Genomic DNA, 24,885 nt, shown 5'->3' with positions numbered 1-24,885 from the left:
GGTAGATGTAGGGGACAGGAAGGTTAGATGATAGAGGCGTTTTAAACCTGAAATCAAGTAAATATTTTTTTTACACTAAAATCTGCTGAAAGCACAAAGTGAATGCAATTGATAATACTACATAATAAACTAATAACGCATGGGCTAACATATTCCTTTTTGCAGATAAGATTCCATCATTTGTACTTGCACTCATATTTTTTCCAATCCTAAAAGGACCACTTCAACATATTAGAAGCACCTAGTTTATACCTATGCCTTTTAGTATAACATTTCACAGATTATATATGTGAAATTTTAGACAGTGTGTGGCTGTAGGATTTTATATAGATGGAAATAGGGTAAACTTGAAGAATATATAGGGTCTTCGGTGTTTACGTAATGTGGGGTAGTTTTCACACTACAGTCTAACACACAAAAGCTGCTTTTCAAACCCAGACATATTAATATATTTTATCTTTTGGGGAAACTTTCACAAATGCAGCCATTTTCAGTGAAAATAGAATAAAAAAATGAAATGATCAAACAGAAAGGAAAAAGGCAGACCCTGCCCCTCCCTCAAAACTAAAGCATATAAACAATCCGCAATCCTTTAGTTTATCCTATGTTCTTGTAATATTCCCTTGTCTCAAACTGCTCAGGAGGAAACATTCATAGCGTAAAGAAATGCTTGGAACAGTGGGTATTTAAGCTCTAAGTTCTTTTGGGCTGAGAACTGAGCCTTCTTTCATACTTCTGCAATGCACATCAAGGTGGATCTATACTAATGATAACACCAGATGCTCCTTGGTTCCAAACTGCAGTAAATCTTTCTTTTTAGGATATTACAGTATCCCTTAGGAAAGAAAGCAGCCCCCCCCCAAACATCTTTCCATCTTGAGCACCAGCAGGCAGCCAGCGATAAAATGGTGGTGTAGATGCACGAGTCAAGAGCGGGCTGTTGGAAGGACCGTGTCTATATCGCATTCAGCCCGCTTCTGGTCTACATCGCACAAAGGGCTTTTTGCGGTGTGTAGCAGTAGGACGCAGAAGACAGGAGAGAAGGGACAGGTTTTGAGCCATTCATCTGAGGAACACCAGAGACGAAAGGGGTGTGGGTTATCAGAGTCAGAAGAACGTTTTGTTCAGATCAGAAAGACATTTGCTCAGAAGGACTGCTCTTACTGGGAAAGGTGAGAGGACTTTAGGTGTTTCTATCCTTTCCTCTCCACCCTCTAGGATTAACCCTGAGCTTAGGAAGTTGCATCTAGTCAGAAATATAGGGAAACAGGACTCAAAGAGTTAAGATGTGAAATTATCCCTTTCAGAAGATAACTGCTGGGAAGACAACTTAACCCTGTGGTCAGCAGGCCCTGCCTTTACAATATGCCCATAATAGTCATACAGGCATCCTGAATCAGGGCCAGTGTTGCCACATCTTTAAAGACAGTTGATGGCTAAAAGGGGGATGCTTTAATTGAGCAGGGTTAGCTTGTGAGTGAAGTTTTCCATGTTACTCTGTGTGTGGTTTGCGACTGCCTGGGTGTAAATGCGGCCAGTTTTTTAGAGAGTTTACTAGCTCAGAATGTTTTTAACAGGCAAGAAAAAGGCATGTTTTGCTTGGGAAGCTATTTTAGGGTGCCCTTAGTGGTTTTAAAATGTAGCATACATAGCAACATAGGGTGTTTTTCCCCCTTCTAAAATGGAAAAAAAAAAAAAAGAAAAGAAAAAAGAAAAGAAGGAAAGAAAGAAAGAAAGACCTCCTACCTAAAAACATGGAACTTCTAGTCTGTCATTTCAACAAGCTGTAGGGAACATTTTTTAACAAGTGATCGGAAAAAAATGTTTTAAAAATAATATTCCAACAACACTGGAAATAGAATCATTTAAATCATGATATTATCCCAATTACTGTACTATATACAGATGTATAGATCAAAGACGGAAAGAACTATTAGGTCTTATTCTCCTACTCCTTCCTTAATTAGCATTTTCACCTCTGTGACATTTCTCAGGAGCTTTTTTTTTCCACTGAACTTTTTAAAAAGGAACCTGCATAATCCAAAAATACCACAATACAATATCTATATTTATAGTTGCTGGACATGTATTTATATAGAAAAGGGACTATTAACTTCAGAGAGACGGGGACAATGCAAATGACAACAGCATATGTTTGGGATCTTACCAGTAAGCCAGTAATGTTCTGAAATGTCAGTTCTGATGTAATGGTGATCGTGAGAAGGGCCCAGAGAACGTGTTAGAGCGGTATCTTTGCCAAGGAAATCAGAAGCTGTTCCAGCATAAAGATACTCATCTGTAAATGAAAAAGAAATAGGGTTTCTACAGCTATGGGGTAAACAATTAAAACTATTTATGTTTCGTTGTGTGAACAAAACCTGTATCTAATTTGTCTACGAATTAATTTAATGTTTTAAAGTGCTATTGTCTTAAATTTTAATGACTTGTTGTTCTATGAGGCTACTTACATTTAAATGGAGGCAATATTTGCAATTACATACCTAAGTAATGAAGAACCAAGTCCAATTTCTGAATGCTTTAGGCACTCAGGAAAGTAGATATATCCCCTTAGGCTTTGATGAGTACTGAGATGGCAAGGACATTAAGGCATACCTGAACCTGCCCCATGAGAAGGGACCATGAAACTTGGGGGACCATGGCAAGGACACAGTCATCTATTGATTGTAGCTAGCCCTGTCCTCGCCTTACAGCGGTGTTGCTGGCTTCATTGCTCCTGGACTCGAGCTGGCTGAGCCTAATGGATGCTTCACTATGGGAAATGAGTGGCTTAGCTCATTACCAGTTCAGGGATCTCTGTCCAATACTTTTTTCACAAAGAAGAATTCAGGCACTATGGGAATTCTCAACTATGTAACGTGTAAATAGTAGGAATATGGCTACAGACCCACATCATGATCATTTCAGCATAGTGAGAGATTCCACTAAAATAAATGAGACATCTCACTTGACTAGGGCAGCCAGAATTTGTCTCATAAGAAAACTATATTTGTAATACAGTACAGCATGCTTGCTAAAATTGCAGTTGCTATTTATTCTTCTGCTAGCTTTGTGGGCAAGGTAAAACTCTACAAATTTAAGCATTGCGCAGCGTTTCCTCTTTTCATTTGGATCGCATTACTTTTGTAAAAAAGAAGTAAAAAAAAAAGTTGTGAATGGTTTTCATTGCATAGTGCATTTTACAACAACTCTATTTCTGGCCAAACAAAATGATAGGTTTTTCTTTTTTCTTTTTTCTATTTTTTCCTTTTTTTTTTTTTTTTTTTTTTTTTTTTTTGATGGAGGAGTTTTATTTTTACTTGTTGACTTGTAAGGTTAAATCCCTGGAATTTGTAAAAAAAAAGAAGACACTTGTCATGTTCATAAAGCATAATCACTTACAAAACAACATGATATATCAAAAATCCTCTTTACCTCCCTTCCCCAGGTTGTGTTGCTACCCTGTCTGGAAACATTTCACAAAATCTGTTAAAGAGGTCTTTTGTTGAGAGTGAATACAGAATAAATGCCATTCAATAAAGTTGTTGTGTGTTTTCATTTTGTATTAATTAAAAAACAAGACCAGGAAGGGGGTAGGCGGAGGTGGGAACTAAAAACAGAACAAAAAACCCAAGCCCCGAGCATGATATCTGTCCAGAAAAAAGATCTACCAGATTTCTTTTTCACCTCATTACTATTACTTATGTATTATTTCCAGGACAATATTGAAAAACACATCTTTCAGACAGCATGTCGCCTTTGTGAAGGAACAACAGTGCATTCTGAAAGGTATTTGTCATAATGAGGAATGGGCAGGATAATTGGTGTTTGCTAACTGACAGGCACTCAGCGATTGATAAATCTGAATAGCTAAAAGAAATTGTCCATCTTTGCTTAGTCTCCGCTGACAAGGACTTTTCAGCACTTCTCTCCGCTTTTGGAATCACTCATTCCAAGTTCCAGTTTTTCCAGAACAGCTTTGGTGAGCAGTACTTTGTAATAAAGATGGATGATGAGCAGGTGACTTAATTTTACAGTCAAAAAAAATAGCTTTTCACATAGCATATAATTTATCTGTGGAATTTACTGGGGGCAAAATACTTTGCAGAATTCAATAAAAGATTTGGCATTTCTACAAAGAATGAAAATTACCAGGTGTATTAGCTGACATACATATATGAATGAAAATAAGATGAAATACCATTTAGCTCAAATATTTATAAATGTTTTTAAAGTGCTTTCTGAAAGACATAAGAAATTTTTATCACCATTTTGCAGAGGAATAAAATGAGGCAGAGAGAAATAGCCCTGAGAGTCTCTCTGTGGCAGAGGGCAGGAAGTAAGCTCCCCTGAGTCCCAGTGCAATATCTGATCCATGAGCTACAGTGTTTTGGGAATAAAATGATCCTCAAAAGATGAGCCAAGAACACATTCTCTGGTCATGTCTGTAACTCTCTACAACACCCCTTTCGCACTTGACACTAGGCACAGTTAGAAAAGGGACATTGGAATAGCCTGATTATTAATTTTCTCTAGCCTGAAAATTCCTACATATTTAGGGATTCCTATGTATTTATGTATTTCCTCTTTTACTTAGCTAAAACATGGCAGCTTCTTCATTTAACAGGATTTAAATAGAGCAGTCAAAGCACTCGAGCGCTACTGAAATTAGCCAACAGGATAATAAATCATGGAGTTCTATTGCATTAAAAGAAGAATAGTTAAAGTTTCTAGAATTCTATTTTATAAATAGACTTCACGGTCATTATATAGTACTAGGGGTCCCTGAGAAGAATAAGCACTAGCTTTAATCTATTGTTTTTAATAAAGGAAGTCCTGCCCCATCTGTTGGGTCAGCATCACAAATCATCTATCTTATTATCTGAGAATAAAGACTGAACATTAGTCATATTCTTTTTATAACACAGAGTGACCGATACTTCAAAGCATTGTCATCACCACTCTTTGGCTGTAAATGAAAACGTCATGGTGCTTCACTCTTATCTTGTATTCATATGCTTGATGGACAAGTTAAATGAAAATTGTCCAAAGCTATGAACCAAACCATGACAAAAGTAGCCCTTATAGTGGTTTGAAATCTGGAGGTCAAGCTGACATTCCGCGGCACCGAGTGTCAGACCACACAGCACTGCAAGACATGCAGGAGGCCGATTGCGCTATCTTGTTCTGAGACTTAGAGCCTCAGAAGTGGCTACTCAAGTAAATAGAAACCTCAAAAATGTATTTTTGGAAATAGTGGATGTCAGCAGACTTCAAAGGGGAGAATATATTGATAATTGCAGAAAGAGGCCCAGAAACATTTGAAACATTTTCTGCCCGTGGCTCTGTGTGTCTGTCTGTGTGTGTGCGTGTCTTCTTAAAGGAGAAATAACTGGAAAAGGATGAAACCGCCTCCAATCTAAACTGGCAGCATTTTCATGCCCGCTCAAACGTCTCTGTATTGCTGCATTTCCAATGCATTGGTGTCTGCACACTGAAGGCTCTCCTAGCTCAAATAGCAGAAACTAACATCTGAAACTTTCCCTACACCAGAGGAGCTCTGCCGATGACGTCTGCTGGGCTACTGTCTCTGGTGTCTAGCCGTGAAGTCACTGCATACGAGAGAGGAGTGCCTGGCTCAGATGGGTCTTACCTGCCATCACTGAAGCAAAAGGCTGCTGAGGATCGAAAGGGCATTTCAACCTGCCAGATTCCAAGTTTTGAGCATCCAGCCTGAATATTGTTTCCTGAGAATAAACACATAGTCATTATCCTGGTGCGGCTGCAGAGCACAACCCACTTGGACAACCTGTCCTGCTAACATACAAAGTGAAGGTGTATTAGATCACGCAGCTATCATCCCAGTGCTGATGTCTACAGTTTGTGTCTCTGTACAATGAGTTTGTGTCTCATTCTTTTAATGTATCCTTCTCATTCTATAGCCAAAAGTATATCTTAGAAACATAAAATTATTTTCAGAAAAAAAATGCTTTGTTCATTTCTATTCAAATTAAAAGCAGGATTGTACTTAAAAGGCTCTGGCTTCTTTTTAGGAAAGTGCTGATAGACTATGTTGCAACAGGAGACCCAGAAGAGATTCTGTCTGACTCCTAAATTTCTCCAGGGACTGCTGAATAATGTTCACCACAGACACAGCTCAGCCCCTTTTAAATGAGAGTAGCATATGATCTCTCTTGTTATTTTTAACAAAGCTAGTGATATGAGAGATATCAGAATAGATCCTTGGTTGTACTTCCCAAATACATTGTGATTAATTCTTGGGTCACAGAACTAGGGCATAGAGGAAGATAAGGAAAATAAATTGTATAAAAATGATTTCTGGTGTTTTAAATGGAGGATTTTATATTTTTAATTCATTTTTTATTAAGCATTGATTTGAAGTATTATTGCAGCTTTGAATTGCCAAAATGGTCACTTTTACTTCTTCTCTTTATTATAATTGTATACTTAAACTGAAACGCATCATGAATCCTACTGAAGGCAAATAGCTTATTCAGAAAAGTAAAATGATGTCTTTGAAGGTATGGAGGCTTTCAGAATTTTGTCATTAGGAAAAAAAGATTATGAACAGAAGTACTGTAACACATCATATCTCCACAAGGATATTTAAAATCTTACTAGCATTCAGAAATCAAATCACTGTGGGCTTAATGTCTATTGTAGAGGCACACATCTTGAAAAATAAACCTCTGATATAACCCAATACTTTAAAATGGATGCAATGACTTTAAACGTTAATTTCTATACCTCCACCTTATAGGAGGACTGAAGAGTAAAAATGATAGCTAAGTATATCTAAAGATGGCCACATAGGACCAAACTTCACAGCACACTAATTCAATTCACTATCAGCATACATCCAATTACAAATGATTAAACCTTTTTATTTCATTGGGATGTTGAGATTCTATACTCTCCAGGCTCAGAAGACAAAAGCCCAGGATACTGAATAATCAAGATCCTTAAAAGAAAAAAAAATCAATCCCAATCTATGCACTTAAATTCCATTTCCGTTATTTATCATGGTATGAAGCAGAATTTAATCATCAAACGACAACCCTTGTTACTATCCCAAACCTTTGGGATAGCAGGTAAACCAAAATCTCAGGCTAGTGAAGTGGTCAGAGAACAATACAAAGTACAAAACTAAATTAGTACAAAACTAAATTAAAAAATACATTTTTTTTTTCTGACAGTAATATGTTCCAATCCCATTCTCATTTCTCCGAACAAATGTAAGCGTGAGCTGCTTGGAGAAGCCTGACAGTATCAAACACCAATAGATTGTCTCCAAGTTCAGCATTCAGGTGGCTGATAAATTTACTGATCAACATTAAACATTTTAGATTTCACCCTGACAAACTAATGGACGCTAACAGGCATTCACACAGAAATTAACTTCCTGCTTTCACTCTGGACAAAGCTTTTAAGGAAAAGTATATCCCTTGGAGAACTGTGGCTAACGGCACGGGCTGGGCCAAGCCTCTTCCTTACCAGCCAAGAGAAGTTGGCAGTGCCTTCAGGAAGAGCAAGACGAGTGTTTTAATCCTCTTTAATTGCATGATCCCATGGGGGATTTGTACGGCTTCAAAAACAGTGTGTGCTGTGGTTTTGAGTCACCTGATCCGTGCCGACTCGCCTGGTTTCACAGCGCTGGCACCAGGCAGCAGACCGGCGGCCAGAGCCAGCGGCAGCCTTCGGCGGTCCCCAGGGCACTGCCTGCTTTCACGGGCTAGGCTGCCTCAGGCCCTGGATCTCCCAAGCATCCCACAACTTCCTGTAGAGGCTGTTAATTACCAAATATCCATTCTTGTAATGGATTAAAAAATCCAGAGATTTTTTTAAAAAAAAAAAAAAAAAAAAAAAAGACTAACAGAGACTAACAGATTGGATCTAGAGAAAGTGCTTTGAATTACCACGCTGGAACCCTGGTTTCGGTTCCCACAACCAGGACACATTTGCAGCTTCCTATCAAATTCAAAGCACTGTGTTTGGAAGGAAAGGTGACCTGGCATCTGCCTGCAAATCACTTTTCTCTGGAGAAACAGTGCAGGAACAGTGGCTATAGGGTGTTTGGGGGAAGGGAAGCGGAAAAGTATTTCATGCCATTCAAAGTTGTGAACTCAGTAGGAAGTATAAAAAAATGCACCACAAGACGAGACTTAAGTAGTGATGAATACTAAAATTTACCACACTGCTGCTGAGCAACCGCTGAACCAGACAGGCAGGACTGGGAAGACAGGGAGGTGATTAGGGAATACAACATGGGAATCTTCTCTTCTCCTCCCACAAAGCAATTGATCAGGTCTAGTCAAGAAATAGCCCTTGTATAGACTAGTTGCCAGACTGAACAATTAGATCAACTCCATAATTTTATGATGTCTAATGAAAGCATCTTTCACAATGAAGTCCTTACAGATGGGATCTAAAAGCTGAGTTGTTTCAATTGGAATATTCAAAGTCCTGAGGCAAGTCTACAAGTTTATTTCTTTGCAAGACCAATTATGCAATGAGTAACAAGCAATTCTGAGAGCATTAATGATTTCCTAGGAAAGGAGCAACATCATGAAGATTTCAAGCAGCTTCAGATTTCCATAATTTAGGCAGCTGCCCTGGGTTGGTCAACCAGCTCACAGATTAGTAGATGGAATGAGAGATGGGTCTCAGCCTGGGCAAGCATTAATATTTTTTAATACATTTTTTTATCTGCTTGTTTGTTTGTTTGGATTTTTTTGTTTTTTGTTTTGTTTGGGTGTTTGGGGTTTTCTTAAAAAAAAAAAAAAAAAAAAAAAAGAAGCATTGGCCCATGATTCTGTCTGTCAGAATAATTCTGATGTGTACGTATTTCAGGTTATTGCATTTAATAATGTATCGTTGAACCTCATTTCTTACATTCTAGAATTTCCCTTAGTCCCAGGGAGAAAGAAGCTATAGCAGTATGGAAAGACTGCACGGCAGGCAAGCAGCCAGGCAGGTCACTTCTAGACACTGTCTGAGAAAACAGCCAAAGTTACAAATATAGCCAAGGTGTTATATGTATAGGAGTTAAAAAGAGACTTGTGTACTAAGTGTCTGATATACACAACACAACAGCAAAATTTTTCTGCTGTGAGGGTTTAGTCTAAAACATTTACCACTTAGGACAGAGATTTCTGTGTCACCAGCAAATGAAAACCAATCAGTTTCTAACTTCATTTCGGGAATATGCCACTGGTGACGGAGGATACGAGGACATTCACGCAGCAACAGTGTTGTAAACTATCTGCAAAGGGCTGAGATGCTGTCCTTTGACTCAGGCTCTGAGGAGTCCATTTACAAACTCTACGTTATCTTCATGCGCAAGGAACAGTAAATCATCTTTGAGATGAGAGGAATACGTATACATTAAAAAAATAGAATTATGAATCCTGAACTCTGCATGTGTAAGCAGAAAATATGTGAGGAAGTCACTTACTAGAATGTAAGACATCTGGATTAAATGTGCTCTTCACTTAGTTAATCACTGAAAGTGTCATTCTGAAGAAGTTTGTGTATTAAGTCTTTCTAAGAAAAGTGCTTTGTTCGAGAGCGATATGCACATATCAAATGTGAGCACACGAGTTGTCTGACCTGTAAAATCCACCATTTACCCTGTTATTTATATAAGCTGTTGTCAGTTCATTTTTTATACACTCACATGGTATTTTCAAATCTATGATGAATGCTAAACAAGAAGAGGGTTATTCCTTGATACGTCAGAGCAGCGAGGAAACTAAATTACCTCTTTGTGAGTTCCAAGTTCAATGTATCCACAGAGAGGGTGAAATGCTCCCGTGCCACAGGCATAAACATGGGTTCGGTTGTAGGGCTGAAGAACTCTGATAAAATTGGCACATTCCGTCTATTGAGAAGAGAAAGAAGTGTTAATATCCCTGCTTATTCTTCTGTCATACTGTACATCATACAAGGCCATCGTATGACTGTACTTAGGTCAAAACTACTGTAACAGTGATTGTTTACTGAACAGTTCAAAGCTGTGATGGCTAAAATCTTGCAGTGGCCCTCCACCAGGCAGCTCATCCGTCAGACTCGTGAGCCGGTTTTAGTTATAAGGCTCACAGTCACGAGCCATGATAAGCTGCGTGGTAACATCGCAGTTTGGAGGATATCTGTTCACTCGCTCGTAATAAACATCCCCTGTCAACAACTGCTCAGAAGTCGGATAGCCGCGGGATTAGTCCATCAATTCTCCTGCTTCTGCTCCCAGTTAAGGCTTCTGCACAAGCTTTAACATCAAAGATACATGATAGAAATCACGGTGGCAAAGTAAGAGGAGCTGTAACATACTTCCAGAGGGTATTTTTGTGTATGAGTGAGCTCTCTTTGCACCAACCACATCCTACTGGACTGTTCCTGAGCATTTCTGAGTCCACGGGGATGGATGCTCAGGTGAATCCTGGTCTAGAATACAAATATTCTCCTTCTCTTTTGCTTGAGCATAAGGATAGATCAGTACAAATCCTACATACAGAGCAATATCAGAATTTTCCCCGTGCTCAGGAGAGGTGTTGCTTGGTTCTTGTCTGCTGTAAAGATAAGAGTAGTAATGATTTACGATAAAAAGTTGAAATTTCTCAGGCAGAATGCTGAGAGAGTATTTTGAGCTGGAGTCCACATTGGTAACAGACAAGCTGGATGGAGAACAGAGGATTTGTGGAGAGAAATGGAAGAAATGCTATTATACAGCTAGAAAATGCTTATATTTATGGTGGATTCTAGATGCATGATACAATCTGTGCTATGCAAAAGACCTACCAGAGTTTTCATGTATATATGAATGCACCTTCCATACACAGAACCTTTTAAAGAAGAAGATTTGTGGTTGCAGAGAAAAGTTAATGAGTCTGAGATTATGTTTTAACATAATGTCAACTGCAGCTGGCTACAAATTAAGTTAATTTGTAATATGCACTGCTACTCTGTTTCGTTAATGACTTATAATTAAGTTAAGTTCAGGATGTTCCCAAGAAAAAGGAGCATCTGATGGGAAAGAAATGATTGTGATAACAACAGCAGAGTCATAGGCAGGCTCCAATGGATTTCAAATCAAAATCTCTCAGAGCATCTCCCAGCATATATTTCAAATGAAAGTCTTCTCTCAATGGTATCTATTACATACGTTCATTGTTAAGCATGTTTGCTGCCTACACTGTTCAATATTATTCTTGAAGCATTAACATTTAAAGAAAAGCATGACAGTGTAATGTTTTTTAAATGAAGAAAATAGAACTTCCTTTTTTGATTTATCTTTTGTCCATTCATTAGGAAAATAAATGAAAATTTAAGAATAGTTTAATAACTTTATTTCGGGCATTTATAAGCAAATATTCGGGTATAAAACATTATTAGCAACAATTAGGTAAAAATATATACTATACTTACATGGGCATCTTTCCCAGCTAGTTTGCACAATTCCACCTTTTCTTTTGCTGCAGGCCAGTAAATCTGTAACATAGTTACAGTTAAAGTTTTTTTTTTAAAAAAAAAAAGACAAACAAACATTATGAATATTTTCAATTTTCCTATGATAGCAACTTAACTATTTTTTTGAAAGAACAATTAAAATGTACATATACATGTTGAAGGAATTTACATGCGAATAGAAGTGAGTGTGGCTATGAATACATGTTGCTGCATAACAAATACAGAGGCTTTAAATCAAATCCCCTGTTCTTTTTTTTTTTTTCACTTTGTGTATCTGCTTTTTAAAACTGGTTAGTTGATCTGGCTAGTACATCTTCTCATTATCATGAATGTTTCACATATGTTTCAGAAAGATGAGCCAAATCATCTTCATTAAAATGACTGCAAATGAGGGTAAATTACATTTCTGATGAATTTGGGCCAGTCCACTTGGCAAAATAGTTATAAAAAAAAGCTGATTAGCTGTTACTGCCAATTTTCAAAATGAAAAGAAGTTTTGTTCTAGAAATTGAAGTTAGCTTAAGGGAAAATTGTAAAACAAAAGGTTCATTTGACAGAAATCAATAGCATACGGTTTAATAACATCACCTATCAACAGCAACTGAGTTTACTGTGCAAGGCATACAGATTTAGAAAATGACATTGGCGATTAGTGGAAAATCATGTTCCATACATAATGTGTAGTGTTCATTATTATTATTTCTGTTTCTTCTTTCAACTGCTCTGTAGAATCCAGTAAATTAGGTTTTGGGGTAGACAGAACCAGAGGTCAAATTACTATTAGTTATTGTAACCCCCCGATATTAATAAAGATATGTTAATTAATAGCAGCCGAGGCTCTGACCCACTGATTTCAATTAAACAGACAAAATAGGATATTATCAAGTGTATATTTAATTCTATTAAATTCAAAATAAAAGCTAAATATAAAGTCTTCCAGAATCACCATGCTAACCATGGATCTGTTTTTGCTTATTCTTATTTTCACAAGAGAGACCTGTAGCCATTTTTCTTAATTAATTGTCAGAAGGCAACCAACCAACCAACCAAACAGCCCTACTAATTTTTGAGCAAATGTTGATTAGAAAATTTTCTCTCAATTTCAGTTCTTTCTGTTCTCTTCCAAGTGAAAATGGATGTGCTGGTTTTCTGCATGGAAATTAACTTTCTCTCAAGTGAATTTTCAGTTACCTGTGTGATTAGAAGCTATTACTAAAGATAATGTATTTTACTTTATTTAAACTTTAACTTTTTACAGCAATATTTACTTAAATTAAGAGATAAGGCAGGATAACAACATTTCAGAACTGGAGCACAGATTTACTTTCCCAGAGCATTTTCTTGGAATGATGTAATGACAGCATCTAGGTACCAAAGCTCCATATGAAATTAGCTGTGCTATGTGTCTGGATCACAAGTAATGCCAGAAACTACAGAAAAAAAAAAATATTAGGAAAGTTGCAAGGCCATCCAGAAGAGCCAAAAGTAGCACCATTGAATTCATCTAGTCTCTGTATGGGCAGAGCAGGGCTGCTAACACTTGCAGCAATGATAACATTGGGATGAAGGAGATGGAGAATCTGCAGGCTTACGAGGCTTTCTTCTGGTGAAGAAAAGCTGATGAGAAGGAACCCGCCAAAGGAATGTAAGACCATGGTTCTACAAATACATTTGGCCAGGTTGAATTAAGATAAGATCTATTTTTTTTTTCACATAAACCTTAGGTCCAATTCTGCCCAAGTTCTCTGTGTCATCAAGAGAGAAGGGTAGAGGGTTTTGAGAGTTCTTGGAGAAAGACTTTCTTCTGACTACAATTAGGCATCAGGTTATGCAGACAAGATCTCGCTCCGCGGACTTCCCACTGACTGCACGGCGGAACCGGACCCGCACTGCGGGGACTTGTTCTGCACACGCTGGAAGACAGCAAACATATTAATGGACTTGACTTTACCCCTCATTCCTTCATGGGAAATAGTCTTTGTTGTACAAGCTGGACCAGTCAGGCTGAGATATACACATTCCCTGTCTTGCTGATTGACGAGAAGACCACAGCCAATTATGACAGAAAAGTCAATTGTTTTGTTTTCTGGCTACTCAACAGCCTCGTTATTTAGCATTCTGCAAGACCACATTAGTCAATGGAAAATGTAGCTAAATGATCCAACTTAAAAATCAATATACAATTATGTATGGAGGATTTAAAGTGATATTTATTTACTTTCTGTATGAGAACTGAGAGGTTCCCAGAAACTGTCATTTCTAATCTGTAATAGGTCAAGAAAATTTCATAATAAATAACGAGCCAATGTGCTCAGCCACAGAACGTAAATTCATTCCCTCTTAGATCACATACTGCCTAACAAACAGGTCTTATTCCCCCAATCATTGATACACGTAATTTTACGCACATGAATAGTCTTACTGGCTTTTCACATGCATAAACTTATTTACACGAATGTATGTTTACTTTTCTGTACAGATAGAATTAACGTCCATTTTTTTTCAGTCATCTAAGTTATTTGGTTTAACAATATGCAAAAAATAAGACTACATGTTTCAGTAATTCCTTTTGTATTTAAAATCTTTGAGTTTGTGGATGGTTTAGTGCATTGAAATTGGTCTTTTGTTTCATAAGTGTTTTCTCAGTTCAGATGCTCATTTCACAATGGTAATCTCTTATTAACGAAAGTCTTTTAATTAAATTCCTCAAAGAAAAATGCATAATGATGGTAACAATGACAGTAACATGGTAAATTAGTATCATTTCATGTTAGAAGCTGCATAAGTTATATATTATATATACAACAGTTAGAAATCTTAGAATAGTTAGGTGGTATTACTTTTAAATGAAGAATGTAAATATTTTAAATACATGAGCCATCTACTTGAAGAGGATTACTTTCACCTTTTAATCTTTAGTTTATTTTTCTTGTAAAATATCTATATCAAAATTCAAAAGGTCACAGCTACTGTAATGGTTTCCTAAGTTTATCCTTTATAACCTAATCAAAAAAAATTACGCTGTTATTACTTTTAAATAATTCTGAAAATATTTTCTTAAATTTAGTAACAGGAAAGAAATTAAAATATCCTAATGAATGCAACCCAATATATTCTCTACTAGCAGAATGAAAGAAAACCTCCCAGGAGTACAAAATTAAGTAATACATAAATATAGGACAGATAAGGTATCACGTTAAAGGGAAACTGGAAATTGATTTCTGATTAAAACAAAACATTAGAAGCTACAAACGTCTCCTTCAGATTAGCAACAGAGTGATTTCTAAAGGTAACACTTTTATTTTTTCCAAATATATATTTTACTATGAAAAAAAGTGCAAAAAGAAAACTAAATTATAAAATAGACAATTGAGATGATAGATACATAGATAACACATATATATCTGCATATATGTACTATATAAATCAGCTCAACCCAATTCTACATGTAGTAGAGCTCCTCTTAAATAAATAAATGAAGCATTTCATGTTGCCGCATGGAAATGGATCGTTTCAGTTTCAGAAAATAGGTATTATTATAAGAAAAATGATCTAATGAGTAAAGAACTGACTAAAAGAATGATGGCAATGGACTGAGTTGAAAAGAAATAAGGGTGCAAGGCAGTTACTCATGGAGTTCCTTAAGAAATGGTGTCAGCCTTGTCTTATTTCATATATTCTTCAGTAGCCTTGGCAAAAAATTCAGCACTCTACAACAAAATGTGAAGATGATATGAAGCTGGGAAGCCTCACTAATACAAGTGAAGACTGGAAATACTATGCAGGAAGAATCAAAGAACTCTGAAGACTAGAATTACAAACAGTGAGAAGAAATGAGTATAAGCTGATCATAAATAAATATAGACTGTAAATAAAATAATAATAAAAAAACCAACAACACTGAAACATCAGAGTAGCATGGTTCTGGGAGTGATGACCTTCTTGGAAAAGTTACATGACATATCCCGTAACTCTAGTTATGGCAGAGTAGATCAGTCTATTAAAGGAATAACTGCTACATGAGGTAGTCGCGGGTGAAAATCGGGAATGAGACCATCTGATGAACGTGGTTCTTGCCAGCGCCGTGTCCCTAAGATAGCCGTGCTCTTACCACCAGTGAGCACTTGAACGGTCCCATTGAGGTCAACAGCTTTCAGCAGCCCTCCGGGTTTCACCAGAGCCACTCGCATGCTTGACGCAGTGCACGTGCTTAAGCACTTCTGTATCAGTAGAGCCTTTGGTACAAGAAAAGCCCCAAGTGTTTTATTAGCGGCACATGTAGCACCAGCAGGATGTAGCAGCATCTGGCATGAGGAATACCAGCGGACTAGCATGTCGCGTAACACTCACTTAGTGACTTCGAAAAATCCCTGCGAAAACAGGGATTGCTTCCTTCCTATTTCAAAGGAATAAGCGTCACCTAAGAGAAAATAAGTTGATTTTAAATAGCTATTTGCTGCAGCCTCCAGAAAACAAAGCGAGATCAAGCTGCAAGACATCCTGGCACTGAGAAATGATACACTCAATGATGTCTCCCTGAGGAGCTCTCCTCCATGAGAAAACAGACCCCTGCGTGAAAAAGAAGTTGTGACTTAGTCCAGTGTAATCACAAAGTAAGTGCAGTAAAGGGGCCAACACGATCCAAAACCGCTAAGTCTGAAGATAGTTTACTCCCAGCTTTGCCACTGCCCTACTACGTTACACTCAGGTCTCAGTTTTTCCACCAGTGAAACAAAAGTAATATGACTCTTTTTTTTCCCTCTTTTTTTCTAAGCACAAAGTAATTCATGGTTGAAAAAAAAGAAGAGCAAAGAAAAACAGCAAGATCAACAGCACAAAGGAAATATATGATGGTGATCCAACGAAATAAGACAAAATATTAAGACTGTCACACAGCAGAATAAGACAATATCATAAATATCATAGCCCAATACCACAAAAAGGAGTGTTCATAGATTGCTTCCTGAGCACCAGGACATTTGTCACTCCTGTCTTGACCTGGGATCATTTCACTGAAAATTATTACAAGCACTAGAACTTTATTGAATTTCCCAACAAATGTCAGAAAGAATTTCATGCTTTTTTAGTATTATTTTTCTGAAAACAAAAGAGTGTTTTAATTAATGGGAAATGGAGCTGATTTTAGCATACCATGCGTGTGTACCAGTTGGTCTCTAAATACCTCACATCTGTTACACCAATGCGTCTGGTATGGGAAGTTCACAGCTCAGGGAACTGCACAGATTGTTCCTAAGAGGAAGGTTACCCTAAGTGGTTCTTGTATCTGGCTCCTGCTGTACTGGCCATACCCTAGAATTCAATATTTTAAAGTCATCAGTAAGCAAAGGAAGTAAATTCATCTACGTTCCTTATTTGAATTTCTCCCTGTATTTAAAAAATCTGAAGAGATTGTCATTTGAATTAGATTTTCAATTTAGTTTTCTTTTTAATAGCTTTATCAAGGTAGCAAGATTTAGTTAACCCTCAGGGAGAGTTAGATATCCCTGAAAGCTACGAATATACTTTCAAATATCTTTTTCTTTGGTTTCTGCCAAGGGCCCTCTTCATTTTTTGAACAGGTATTTGAACCTCTGGCACACTGATTCCCATATGGAAAATATACTTCCAGGAAGACATTTAACAAGGCTTTCCAATTCCAATTATTTTATAGTAGCAGAAAATTGAATTTCTGAAAGATAAAATACAATATATATAGTGGGAGGAGAGAGGATATGAGGAATATTCAGCTTGATTTATTACCCTCTGGAGAGGAAAGTGCCAGGGTCAGTATATTGCATTCTTTATTTTCACAGTGCCATCAATCTGAGCAAAGTGCACTGGAAATCACGGGCACATAACAGTGGTGTATTTCGATGCTGCACTTCCCAGACTTTTGGTAGCTTAAATTTGGAAGGTGGCTGTTAGAAAGTAATCTCTGATTAGAATCAAACAGACATTTTTGTATTGTATCTGCGTCAGTATTAAAGTGAGATCTCAGTGTGCTACAGTTCTCTTCTTAAAGTTAGATCCTCTGTCAACTGCAATGTTAAAAAAAAAAATGAAGAAGGCTATCTTTCCAATATTTGGGTTATTTGGTTTTTTTTTTTAACTGCATTGTCAGACATGTATTATGACCATATGTGAAAACTGAAGGAAAATGGATCAGATGCTGATTTCATTTACACTAAATCTTGAAAAACTTCGCTGTATTTGCACTTGATTTTCCACAGCATAACTCAGTAGACGTTAATCTACACTCAGAATTCTGTACACAGAAATTGTACACCAAGGTTTTTAGGGCAAACGGCATTGCTCCTTACATGTTTATTGCTTCAGATTGAAGACAAATGCTACCTTTGAAAAAATCAGGGCCCAGTATGAGCAAGAATCTTCAGACAGTAGGATACTGGTTGTTCTTTATATCAAACCATATGAGGAAGATACGAAAAAGGCAGAGGATATTTACGGAAGAGTAATTTATGGTAACAATGCAAAAGGAAATAATAGAGACACTTTCTTCCACCTAAAATTGCTATCATTACTGTTAAACAATGATATTTGGCTCCTTCTGTGGCAAAATCATGGCCATCAGCATGCAGACAACACCCTGTGAACGAATGTGAACCTTCATGTGAGGAAGGGCAAACTGTGTCCAGGTTGAGTAACAGCCTCATCATAATCTCTTCCTCAGAACTGTCTTTACTAATGGAGATTCAGGACAAACCAGTGTAAACCCAGGTGGACTCATGACCGTCCTCCTCCCTTGCTGCTTGGATTATTTCAGACTGTTTATCCAGAGCTTTCCGATCCTCATATCTTCACTTCCAGAACCTCAGAAATCTTCAAAGTCGTCTTCTGTGTGACTCTTTGGCCTCTGCTCACATTCTCTTGGAAGCCTTTTTCTCCTGACAGGTAAAAAAAGCCTCTTCTCCTTAACATTTTACCCTCAGACTCATCTACGTCTTTTCCTAAGAGACAGAAAGCTAAATTACTTGAAGGTACAGAATAAGAAGCAAGTATTCAGTAAGGAAGGACCGGTCTTGACGTTACTGTGTTTCAGGGCTACAGAGCACAGCTCAGTTTTTGCATATATATTCTTTGAGTCTCTGGCTTGAAGGCAGAACCAAAAGCTTTGCTTCAAAGCTGGCTAAATTCCCACTGTATTCAGTCCTAACTGAGATACACTTACATGGACTGGCAGGAGGTTTCCGGAGGCAATGAAGGTAAAACTGGGCTTTTAACTCCTGAGGATATTTTTTTTATAAATGTATACACACACACACAAACACACACACTCTTTTTACTACCAAATACACAGAATTAAATTCAATCCAAAAGGAGATTAAAAGATAAGTCGCAAGGCAGTTGCACCTGGTAATACCAAAAAAAAAGTAACTATTGCAAATTAGGGATGCTCCGAGCGACAATTTGTGACCCGGTGCCAATACACCCCGGGCAGATCAAAACAAGCTGCTGCAAAGCTGCCACTGGGATCTGACACGTTTATCTGTTTGGCCCACATGTGGCTGTGTCTTCTCGCGCTGACAGCTCCTGCAGGCTGGCAGCGTTTCAAGAGCTTGCTGGCCCTCGATAGCATTCCTGTTCCCGCAGAGACGGGCGGGTCGCGCTGCCGATGGCTCCCTGATAGCAGCACCCACGCATAACCCTGCCTGCGCTGCGAGCGAGCGCCGGAGCCACCGAAACGAAACGGTGCGCAACTGCCTCGCGGCTCTTTCACGAGCGTTTACCCAGCTGATCCCATTCTGTATGCACTGTTTATTTAGTTTTCAAATAGTAAAATAGCAAAGACTTTCGGCAAACTGTTAGGAAAATTCTAAGTACCAAAGTCATTCTTTCATGCAGGCTCTTAGAAAATAAGTTTCCTACAGAATTTCTTCTCTATCTGCTATTAAATATGTTTCTTTTTAAATTGCCCTTCTACTGGTTATGATATAGTTGTCTTCAAATTTATTGTCTACATTTGGAACACTACGAGAAATATAAACTGCCACTCTTCTGTGCTTTCTTTCCCTGAACGTACTTCTTTTCTTTATTCTACTCATGAGAATGAACCACAAATCCTCCTATTTATAAATAGCTTGAAATACTTGTCAGGCATCGCAGGATCTTTCAGGAAAAGACTATGGTACAGATTATGCTGTCCTTGCAATAGAAGCTGTACACTCCCTTTCAGTACAAGCTCATAGAAATTATATTCTTACTACAGAAAAATGATTATCCTTTATTAAGCGTTAAATATTTCTAGACTGCTAGCATTTTAGTCCTCTCCGTTCTTGTTTCCTTTGGGAGGACTTTTCTGTTATGCTATAGAAATTACTGTTGTTTTATAATAAAGTTCGCAAGCACTGCACTAGGAACTGGGTAGATTTTTTTCAAGCTGCTAGCTAAGGAAGTTTTAAACCAATTATACTATATATTGAATAAAAATTACAATGATTTAAGAAAATGTGAACTCAAAAAGAACTATTGATTTATTTCATTAGGAAAAAATACAGCAGGAAGTAAAACCATAACCTAATATATGTAAGTTAAATTAACTAAGTTAAGTAAATAATTAGGTTATAAAAAGGAAGTTATTAAATGATATATATACATACACTTATATATCATTTTATTATAGAAGGGGACAGGATACAGTGCTCTGAATGCTTGCATTTAAATATTATTGCAGAAATATCTGAATATACGGTATCAGACTCCGCAATATAATTTTGCCAAGTGATTATATCCACAGAAGGGGATATTCTGAGAGCAAACCGTTTCAGAGGCTCTGCTTTTTAGGTGGATCAGTAGCATCCTAACACAACAAATCTCTGAGACTGAGAGCTTCTTTAGACCTCTGTGTCCACCCAGGACACAGTATTACACAGTTAACGCTCAGTTTTGCTTCAAAGAAAGAAAAGAGAAAAACAAAACATTGTACAATCTTCCATTCTAGTTTCAGAGCTGTTACATCTGGCTCACCCTCTCAGCTAGTGTCTTTTAACCCTTCTCCTTCGGAGTCATTAATACACCTCTCATGCATAGGAACAAATTTAATATTCTAATTAACTGCTTCTATCTTCAGTGACTACATCGAATCCAATAGATTTTTTCTTCCCGATGTCCCTTATTCCAAGGGACACACTTTAGATCCGCGTCGTCCCGACACGTGTGGTTTCCTCGCACCAGGAAAGCCTGGAAAGGAGCCGCCTGGCCCGGCGCCAACCCAAACCGCGGGCAGTCTAAACACAGCGTCCCGACACCGCGCTGCTACCGGCGCTGCCCCGCAGCACCGCGGCCCCCGAGCGACCGCCGCTGATCTGAGCGGCCTCCTGCAGCCCATCTCTGCCCCCACGAAGATGCTCCGGCCGGCCCCGAGCAGACGAACCGCAGAGCACGTTTGTGCCGTTTTGTCTCAAGTCGAGCAAAAAGAAAGATTTATGAAGTCACTGATTAGCCACAGACACCGTGGGAATCGGTACACCATGAGGCGTTGCACAGCTTTTGAGCTTGTTTTAGCTTTTTAAATATAATTTGCCTCCATGTCTTATCCTAAAAGTTGGACAGCCTGAACAGTTTAACTGAGAAGTAGGCAGAAGGAAATATATTTGAACCTCCAGACTATTCTTTCTTTAGTACCGATACACAATTATTTACGAATTTTACTCTCTTTTTTCAGGTTGCCACAGTTATCTAGGCATACATTCTCTATTCAGTTTACCAAATGCAAATTCCCATTCAAATATAGAAGTTTTGTCCTACAGTCTCTGCATTGAATGACGTTGCCTGATTTTGCGTTAATTCTCTTGTCTCGGGTTGTGTTCTGGGCTTCTTAAAAAGCACGATGTCCATAATAATCAGTGGTGATCTAGCAAAAGTGAACGCAACCAGCTGGGCCAGAGGGTCTGATGGCACAAGGTGCTGATGCCTCCAGAAAGCTCTGGACTAATCAATCCCCACTGAACATGATGGGAGGTGACAGCTCTCAGCATCTCTCAGGAGGAAAGCAGCACCCCACAGAAAGAGAAATCCACTTTTCACACAAATTTGAAATATGAATAATACGGTTACCAGTAAAACATCCTGAAAAGGTGACATTTTCTGAGCAAATTACTGAGCTGGAAGATGCAAGTTAACTGATAGAGCTTTCTCGGGAAGAAATGTCCTGTAATGCTCAGAATCTGAGTTTTAAAGAACGAATCATTGTGGAAGTCAGAATAACATGTTCAGTTTGGTACTAGAAACTGTTGCATGTAATGGCAGCATGTGTTGCATTCAAACATGCGGCGCAAAATTCTCTCCTGTTACACCTGCTAAATCCCCAGGCTTCAGCTGTGTTAATTCAGGCTCAGTTATACTTTAGAACTGACAGCAGAATACAGTCATTTAAAACCTCCTGCTTGTGCTTAAAGAATATATAAAACACAGCTGGGAATTTAAATTTCCCTCAGTAAGTAGCATATCTGTAACAACCAGGAAAGCAGTTTTCATGTGTGTTCTTACACAGGCATCTGTTTTATATATATAGCAATCATTTGTGCTTGCAAAAGCACCGGTTTGTCATGTCTACTAGAAATACCGAAGGCTAAATTGCCGCTCTGCTATCCAGAGTTAACACGTCGTCGCAGAGTACGGGCAAGGGAGAGGTGTAATAGTTCCCAGTGGAAGCTTCTCCTCTCATTACTCATTCTAAATACGAATACAAACGTTAAAGTTGTCACTGACATCCTTATTATAATTTAAACCAACAAAATTGCTGAGCAATATCACGGTAACGTAAACTCAGGGATGTCGGGAAGCAAGGAAAGACCTTTCCTGAGTTTTCTTCTTTTGGGGAAGGGTGTCCATACCACAAGAGAAAATAACAAACAAACACTCCGAGCTGCATCTTTGCTGAGGTTTTGGTTTCCCTGCGCTGCAGAGGTGCCTCCAAGGCAAAGGTGGTTTGCCTGCTGCAGAACTTCAGTCTCACAAGAAGGCACAAGAAGGGAAATTCAGTTTATTAAAGTTAATCCATGTAACAACGAGAAGTGAGATTACTAAAACCCAGTACAGTGCTTTGCACAGTGAGTCTATCAGCTACCCAATGAAGCCAAAAAGGGGGAAAAATGGAGAAGAAAGGTGAAAACTAAATTTATCAGATGAAATCTGTGGAAAATAAACTGACCTTTTTTACATTTTTGTTTAAATCAACCAAGTTGAGCAGGAAGACGTGGTCTTTAGCCCCGATTAGCAGCCGGCCTCTCTCCTCATCTAGCAGCAGGGTTCGAAAATCAAGCCCCTCTGTTGAGCCCAGGAATGGGATGCAGCTGTTTGAAAGCAGCAAGTCTGTGGGAAAATGAAGAAAATCTTTATAATCAAAATGTTTACATATGACTCATTGGTGTCTTTTATAAATATATGCAACCAGCATGGAGTACGCCGGTGAGATAACTGCAGTCTTAGAGCATGTCTTTCTAGGGTCAAAATACAGTTCCTGTTAACCTTGGTTTTCTTTGGGGATTTTTACTTCCAAATTGGGTAATATTTACTTTCACAAAAGATTTTTCTATATGAAACTTACTTAATAAATTATATATGTGACACAAAGGAATTACATCCTTAGTAATTAGAAACAAAAAAAAAGACAGAATTTTGGAATATATGCACCATACCTTTTCTCCACTGTAAGAAAATTCATATATGTTTATATCACCATATTGATGGTTGCACATAATCAAGTATCAATATCTCACAGTATCTGATGCTCTACATACAAACTTCGACATAAAGCTCAGTTTGTCCATTGCCTAATATTAAATGTTGATGGCAATACAAAGAATTACTATATCGAGAACTGAAAATGTGAATCATCCCCCATCAAAAGCAGGTATATCCATATGGCATGGTATTAAAAGGGGGGAATTTAGAGGCATATTCAAGTCAGCAACGAGTAGCAGTGCCACCTCTGCGGGCCTGGGGACTCTGCCCTCCTTATGGAGGTGACAATGGGTGGCTTTTTCTGCATCCTTTTCCTTTTCTTTTCCTTGCCCGCTCTGCTGGGGAGCTCAGGACACAGTTCTGGCTATAGCTTGTTTAATTTGCCATCAAACCTTTCTCTATTAAAAAAAAAAAAAAAAATCAGCACTTAAATTTTACTGTAATTTAATAGTGGCTTCCAATCTCCTTAAAGAGGTAATTAGGAAAAATACATTTCTCTATGAAACTACTGAAAGAATGTATACTTCTCATAAAAAAAAAAAAAAAAAAAAAAAAAAAAAAAAAAAAGAGCTAAAGGGCCATAAAATAAGAAGTCTGAAACTCTTTGCTTAATGAAGACTCTGCGGACCAAATTCTGGATGAGGACACAAAAATCGTATGGAAAAGAGCATAATGAGAGTATAGTCATGTTGGGCAGCTGTTAGTTTGGGGAGAACAGAAATCAACACGTGATTCAGTTCTTCCACAAGCAAACTCTCCAAGCTAAACTATTCATTAATCTTGGGACAGAAAAGCAAATTCTATATTTAATCAAATATAAAATTAAAGATATTTCCACCTTCCTGGCACTGATTGGATAGTCTGTCCTTCCTGCTAGAGAGGATAAGCTTACTTAGATCAGCACAAGTTATTTACGCTCCCTGATCATGATGAAAACCATGGTCAATGTTTCGCAGAGACATTTCAGAATTGATCAAAATACAGAGAAAATATTCCTTTGTCCTAAGGTCTTTCACAAACTATGTGACAGGAAAAGCAAAGATTAAGTCCTGTTTTGGGGTAATAAATGGTACTGAGGGAGGAAAAAAAATAGCACCGACTACTTGGTATATAATTATTACAATTATTATTTGGCTCTGTCACTTCTATTTAAGCTTGTGTGGTTTTGCATGGCTTGCTGCTGAGTGTTGTAAGTGTACAATCTGAAAACAAATTTTATTGTACTGCAGCTCCTATTCCCCTAGGTGATATTTATTTGGCAGTACTTTGAAAAATCTTACTTCACATTGGGAAATTAAATCAAACGTTAGGCTCCACATTGCTTTGCGTCAGCACTGTCCTTACTTACATTATTTTCTGTGTAGCCAAAGATGTTGTCAGTGTTTTGCAAATTAGTAACATTTTAAAAGACCTGCTTATTAATTGATAGTAAGATCATTCAGGGGCAAATAGCATGGTTTCATAAACACCTAAGTCCCATCCAAACTACTTCTTCCCTTAGAACTTCAGCAGAGGCTGAAGAATAACAAAGCCAGCATTATAAATAAACAGAAATTTCCTAAAATAAAAGGAAAAGGCTCCCTAGACCCTAGACTTTCAAAGTTTAGCTCAGTCTACTAGAGTTTTTTCGCCCAAAAGAAACAAAGATTCAGTCCTCCTGACACATGTGTTTATTGGGTTCTCTGTTATGGGGAGCCACTT

General features: G+C 37.9%; 1 protein-coding gene across 1 annotated transcript in view; it reads right to left on the bottom strand.

Annotated features, from left to right (window-relative positions):
* Positions 1–24,885, bottom strand: part of SEMA3D (semaphorin 3D) — a 139,091-nt gene that overhangs the window by 55,150 nt on the left and 59,056 nt on the right. Inside the window, exons 3-7 of the mRNA XM_062581305.1 lie at positions 22,652–22,812; positions 11,440–11,502; positions 9,779–9,898; positions 5,651–5,744; positions 2,168–2,296 (exon numbers count right to left, since the gene is read on the bottom strand). Coding sequence (XP_062437289.1) covers positions 2,168–2,296; positions 5,651–5,744; positions 9,779–9,898; positions 11,440–11,502; positions 22,652–22,812 — 567 coding nt within the window. The remainder of the gene's footprint in view (positions 1–2,167; positions 2,297–5,650; positions 5,745–9,778; positions 9,899–11,439; positions 11,503–22,651; positions 22,813–24,885) is intronic.

Source organism: Rhea pennata, chromosome 1 (genome assembly GCF_028389875.1).
Source record: "Rhea pennata isolate bPtePen1 chromosome 1, bPtePen1.pri, whole genome shotgun sequence".
NCBI lineage: Eukaryota > Metazoa > Chordata > Aves > Rheiformes > Rheidae > Rhea > Rhea pennata.
This window is presented reverse-complemented; position numbering and strand designations above follow the sequence as displayed.